At 52.2% G+C, this 6268-nt stretch overlaps 1 protein-coding gene across 2 annotated transcripts in view; it reads left to right on the top strand.

Moving 5' to 3' along the window:
- The first annotated feature begins 4427 nt into the window (after positions 1-4427).
- The window catches only part of Nr6a1 (nuclear receptor subfamily 6 group A member 1), a 202895-nt gene continuing 201054 nt past the window's right edge, over positions 4428-6268 (top strand). Inside the window, exon 1 of one of the 2 annotated variants that reach the window (XM_063227343.1) lies at positions 4428-5289. In XM_063227343.1, the coding sequence (XP_063083413.1) occupies positions 5190-5289 (100 nt within the window). In that variant the 5' untranslated portion in view covers positions 4428-5189. The remainder of the gene's footprint in view (positions 5290-6268) is intronic. The other variant, XM_003470787.4, reaches the window with a different exon arrangement.

Raw genomic sequence — 6268 nt, 5'->3', positions numbered from 1 at the left:
GTGGCTCAAAACTTCGTACGTTTATTTATTTTTGCAGTACTTGAGATTGAACCCACAGCTTTCACATTGAACTACATACACAGCCCTTCTTAATTTGATGCAAGGGCTCACTCACTATAAATTGTCCCGGGGGTGGGGACTGGAATTTGGAACCCTCCTGCTTCAGCCTCCCAGAGTCCTTGGGGTTACTGGCACAACCCTCCATACCTGTAACCCCAGCCTGCCCTCCTAGCTACCAGGTTTTCCCTGGTATTTCCTGGGGTTAAGGTGGGGAGCTCCTCTCCCATCTCTTTAACCTTTCCTTTCCTCCTCTGTATACCCTGCCCGCTCCACATTGTCACTTAGGGGACCAAGTCAGCTCCACATATGTTTACCTGAATTTTTTTTTTTTTTTGTCTTTTTCCTTTTTATCGGTACCAGGGATTGAACTCACAACTGCCTGCTTGCAAGGCAGGCGCTTATGCCGCTGAGCTAAATCCCCAGCCCGTTTACCTGAATTTGTACAGAGGCTCTACAATAAGGGACATTTATTTGTGCCTTCAGGGCTGCCACCCCACCCCCACCTTACCTCTGTTCTCCAGCACTTTCCCCGCAAGAACTGCTCCCTTTAGTTGTTTTCTCTTAGAAGCTGTTACTCCAGGGAGCGCCTGCCATCACTGAGGGAACCGGGCCAGTGCGGCAGGAACTTTGTCCCCCTCCCCCACAACAGCTGGCTCAGGGCTTCTCCAGGTGTGGCCCCTGGCCAGAGAGCTCAGCTTCGTCTTCCCAGGATTTGTTAGAAATGCAAATTCGAAGACTCCACTCCCTGACCTACCCGGGATCGGAACCGCGGAGGTGGAGCAGCAATCTGTTCCCAAAGTCTGGGGGGCGGGGGGACACAAGGTTTGAGAAGCCCTGGGAGCCGAGGCTGGTGATAGGTAACTCACTCAAAAGGCAGAGTGGGTGTTCAGGACAAGGAAACTTCTTTCATAACTAGAGAACGGGAGGCATCAAAACCAGGTCCAATGGAAGAGGCCAACCGATTTGCCCTGAAAGGAACTGGACTAAGGAGAATTTTCACTGAGTACATTTTGCCTTCTGTGGATTTTGTAACGTGTGTCCTATTTGTTTTTTTTTTTTTTCTTTTTTCGTGTATCCTATTTGAAAAAGACAAAGTATACGTCAATGTCCCAGGCAGGGATCCCCTCTACTGCCCTTTGTCCTGGGTGCAGTCTTTGCCCTCAGTGGGGTGGATTGCCTGGTGGATTTTCCTAGTGGATCAGGGTGCTGTGCCCTGACTTGGCTTTGGGATCTTCACACCTTACTCCTTCCACCTGAAATGCTCCACTTAGTTGCCTCATTCCTACTAGTTTGCCTCATCTAATTTTATTGCTCCTTTTCCAGGAAAGACTCCCTTGATGAGCACCCCCAGCTACAGTGAGCCCTGTCTCTCTCCTACCAGACACAGAACTTTTGTCCAAGGGGCTCTCAGTTGGAGCACTTGGGTCTGTGTGGTCAACCGACTTGAATAGCATAAGTCTGCCTCTCACACTGGACAGCAAGGCCCCTTGGTGAGGCTGATACCACCTAGTTGTTAGCTGTTTCCCTGTCTGGTGTTTCTGCCTCTGATATCTGGCCCACTCCCTCTTACATCCATTCTTATCCTTAGATTCTTTCCTTTTCAGCTCTTCTGTCTTGAATCCTTTATCTGCTGGAGAAACCTTTTTTTTTTTTTTTTTTTTGTCTTTTTCCTTTTTATGGGTACCGGGGATCGAACTCACGACTACCTGCTTGCAAGGCAGGCACTTATGCCGCTGAGCTAAATCCCCAGCCCCTGGAGAAACCTTTTTCATCCTTTTTTTTTTGGAGGGGGAGTTGAGATGAGGGCACCCTGAGTAGTGTGGGCTGGTCTTGCACTCATGACAGTCCTGCCTCAACTTCCTGAGTGCTGGGATTACAGGTGTGTGTCTCCAGACTGGGCACTTTATGTGCTGCTTTTCTGTCTCTTTATTTGTAAATGAGGGAGAAAGTGCTGACTTCTCAGGAATGTGGGGAGAAATGAGAGAAAAGGGGCCACAGAGAATTTTAATAGATGCTGCCTCATGGGTTCTACATGCCTAGGACAGTGGTTGGAATCTCCTCACCTTTCTTGGTGCTGTTGTAGCTGACCCGTCCCAGAAGCTGCAAACCAGAGCTCTCTGGGACTTGGAACCTCTGTCCAAATATCATTTGGACACCAGGTTCCATTCCCTAAACCAGCCCTCATAGTACCTGCTTTGCATGCGCCATGTCATTCATGACTTATTTGGTTTTTGCAGTGCTGGCAGTCCAGCCTGGGGTCTCAGGTATGCTAGGCAAGTGCTATTATTGAGCTCCACCATCTCATTTAACTCTAATATTCCTCTGAACTAGCAACTGTGATTATTGTCCCTCCCTGCTTAGAAACCAGGACATTGAAGCTCAGCAGTAACATATCCAAGGCCACATGATTATTTCATTTTTTGTCTTTTTGAGACAGGGTCTTGCAATGCAGTTCAGGCTGGTCTTGAACTCACTTTGTAGCCCAGGCTGGTCTCCAACTTGCAATAGTTCTCCTGCCTCAGCCTCCCTAGTGTACAGGCGTGTGTCATCACACCTGGCTACACAATTAGGTAGAAGAGTCAGATCTGTTTCTGTCTTTTCTTTCACTCACTCAGCAGTTATTTAATGAGTGTGTCTACTGTGAAAGAGCCCTGTGCTCAGCAGCTGAGGTTTTGATGTGATCGAGAATATAGGGATCTTGGGGCTAGGGGTTTAGCTCAGCAGCATAAGCGCCTCCCTTGCAAGTGTGCGGTCTGAGTTGGATCCCTGGTACCGATAAAAACAAAAAAGACAAAAACAAAAACAAAAACAAAAAAAAAAAAAAGAGAGAGAGAGAGAATATAGGGATCTGAGTAGGCAAGGGGATGGGTGAAGGCTATGTCAGGAGAGACACAGCTGGAATCTGAAGGATGAGGAATTGTTTCCAGAATTTGGCTGGACTCCTCTGTCCATCTTTGGACCAACTTACAATCCCTTTATCACTCAAACCCCAGGGCTGCAGGGCAGTGTGCCAGGCTATTCAGTCCAAGAACTTCAGGGAAAAGGATTGCTCCCTCCAGAGGCCAATGATAAGACAGGGAAATTGGAGCTGGAGATGTAGCTCAGAGGTAGAGTGCTTGCTTAGCATGATGCACAGGGCACTGAATTCAATCCCAAGCACCACAAAGGGAAATTCTTGCCCTACGAAGGCTACAAAGGTCCTAACATGCTTTATAACCCAGAGCTGAGGGAATAGCCCAGCGGATCCATCACCTCTGTCTGTCAGTTCCCCCAATGGTAAATGGGCCAGTTCCAGAAGCACTGCTCCCTGCCCTTGGGAAGGCACGGAAAGGGTATCTGAGGAAACAGGTACTGAAAAATCACTCCTACAGTCCTTTAAGAGCTCAAGGGAACCATGTGGGAACTCAGAGGAGACCCACTTGTCCCTTGGTAGAGGGTATTAAGGAAGGTGCCATTGAAAAAGACTCGAACAGGATCTAGAAAGATGAACAGTTTGGGATAGGGAAAGGTGAAGTCAGCAGGATTTCATCTTTATGATCGACAGGGTTTGGCATCATTGACATCACTCCCGGGCCTTTCATCAGTGCATGTGCTATAGGGTAATATCCGGGCTCCTTCACTGAGTAGTTATGAGATTTAGACAACCCACGGTTCCCGTAAATGTCTCAGAACAGTAGCCGGCTGATTAAGGATGAAACACTGGTAAAGAACAGCTACCCACACGTTCAGGAAAGCACTGCAAACCTTTCATGTACCAGGTGAGGGAGGGAGTGCAGTGAGAAATGGAGATCAGGTGGGAATGTGAATGCCAGGATGAGAATTAAAATGAAGGTATCACATAGAGGAGCCAAAGTATTGACCGGGAAGAAATGAACGGCCAGAGAGAGTAGCGGCATAATCCCGGAGAAGAGAGACAGGCAAACACTAGTGTTCTTGTTCTTTGTCTTCAAGCAGGCCAGGTAGGGTTTAAACCCTGAGCAGGAAGCCCTAGGAGTTCTCTGAGGGGGGTTGCTGAAGACTGACGCACCGGCAAGTCCAGAGGCCCGGGCCGCGCGCCACCTGCTGGCCGCTGTAGGTGGACTCAGTTGGTAGTAGCGGGTAAAATGTGGGATTCTGTTCCCTCAAAAGATGGAGAAACTGAGGCAAGAGTGTGGGTGAGCGGGTTTGGGATCTTCCAGATGGCTTCTGTTCCTAATCTGAGCCAATTTTACAGTCGGGAAACTGAGCAGAAGGGAAGGAAATTAAGACCCAGTAAAGGGCGACTCTTAAAGGGACATTTCAAGACTTTTGTAGTCAACCCCATGAAGCTTTCTTTAACTGCATCAAGGGCTTGGAGACTGGTTTGTCCATCTGTTCTAAGGGTTGGGGGGAAATGAAAGCGGAGGAAGAGAAACTTTAGTCTTTCCCGCCCACCCGGAGGTAAAAGGCTTTAAACACTACCCCGGAAAGCAGAGCTGTATAGGTCTATTTGCATACGAACGCAGTCACCTCGAGTTAAACCCTGGTCCTTTAATCTCCGGTCCAATTTGTCCCGCGGCCGCAAAGGAAGGCCCTTGTGAATACATCTAGGTCCCGCCCATCTGGGCCCCGCCTATAGGGCTGGGCTTCGCCGCACGTGCTCACCCGGCCCCTTCTGGATCCGCCTCTTTGGAAAGGATTATTGTTGGGGTGGGGGAACGAGAAGAATCTTGGGGAGTTTAGGCCACAATAAGGCAAAATAGAGAGAAAGACCTGAAATATGATTTTATTCAATATTTATCAGCGGTTTATGCTGGGCCATGATAACGAAAGACTTAGATTTTCCTTTCGAAGTGTTGTGTGCCCTTACTCGCACCCCTTCAGTTGGTAAGGTCCAGCATGGCCGGCCTCGCCCCGCGGACTCCATTTCCCTGCGTGCATCGCGAGTTCTTGCGTAGCAGCGGCGTATGACGTCAGAGGAGGGAGCTGGCCAGTGCTGAGGGGGCGCGGCGCGCAGGGGCGCGGAGCCTAGCGGCTCGGGGCACAGAGAGCGCCGCGGCCGGGAGCCCTCTGGCCTCTGACAGCCTCCTCCCCCCAGAGGACGACGACAACTACGAGGGCGCGGGTCATGGCGGAGCAGCGAACCCGGCACGGGTCCTGAGCAGCGGGGCATGGAGCGGGACGAACGGCCGCCTAGCGGAGGGGGAGGCGGCGGGGGCTCGGCGGGGTTCCTGGAGCCGCCCGCCGCGCTCCCTCCGCCGCCGCGCAACGGTGGGTGAGGGGCCTGCACAGCGCAGGCCAAGGGAGAACCGTTCTTCTGTCCCTCCACCGGGCAGCCCCCTACCTTCGGCCGATTCTAGCTTTGGGCTTCCGCGGCGGCCCCTGAACGTGGACCTTCACCCCGGTGTGCCTCAGTGCGGGTCCGTGGTCTCCTCGGTCTCAGTCTTGCGGACCTTCCCCCGCCTTCCTTGTCCCCTTCCGCGCGGACCCTCCCCCTGCCCGGTTACTTCAGCCCGGAGCCTCACTCCCCGCCCTCCCCGGTTCCCTTGGAACAGACTTCCCCTCCCCCCAGTGGTCCCCTGTGCACCAATCCTGCCTCCTCCCTCGGGTACCCTCGGGCACATCTCATCCTCCTCCCCTTTGCGGCCTGTCAGTGGGGCGTCCGTCGTTCTGTGGGGTCCCCTCCACTGCTGGGGTCCCACTCCTGGCTCTGTCGACCCGATGCCACACCCTGAGACCCCACACGTATTTAGAGCATTTTCCTTTTCCATAGCCCTGCTCTTGTCCCCGACACTACCTATCCCTTAAGCGCGGACCCCTGGTTCATTAGTATTCCTGGCCGTTTCCTTTTTCGGACCTCTTGGTGTCTGCTTCTGCCCCGGGCTCAGCTTCCTCGACGCCCCGCGCGCTCCTGCCTGCCATTGCCCCAACTTGGGCACGGTCTAGTAGCGACTTTCTGCTAGTTCAGGTCTGTACGAGCGAGGCTTGGGACACCTGCCTCTTCCCCAGCGCTGGCCGGCTTGTCCCGGTCCGCACTTGCCCAGCCTCGTTCTCCTCTTCCCTTTCCCGATCCAATACTCTAGGCCCTCGGAATTCCTCACCTGGCCTGACTCTTCTGCACCCCCAGCCCCCGCCAAGTTCTCAGGTTCTGTGCGGCCTGCTGCTACCCCCCCCAGTGTTTTATTTGTATCTGTTTGATATTTTCCCCCTCGTTGTTTGCTGCGGAATGTTTTTATTGGTAACGTGTAAG

The sequence above is a fragment of the Cavia porcellus genome, unplaced genomic scaffold, assembly GCF_034190915.1.
Source record: "Cavia porcellus strain 051 isolate PalLab524CR breed Dunkin Hartley unplaced genomic scaffold, mCavPor4.1 scaffold_1, whole genome shotgun sequence".
NCBI lineage: Eukaryota > Metazoa > Chordata > Mammalia > Rodentia > Caviidae > Cavia > Cavia porcellus.
Note: the sequence above shows the minus strand (reverse complement) of the source record. Positions and strands in the feature narration are given on the sequence as shown.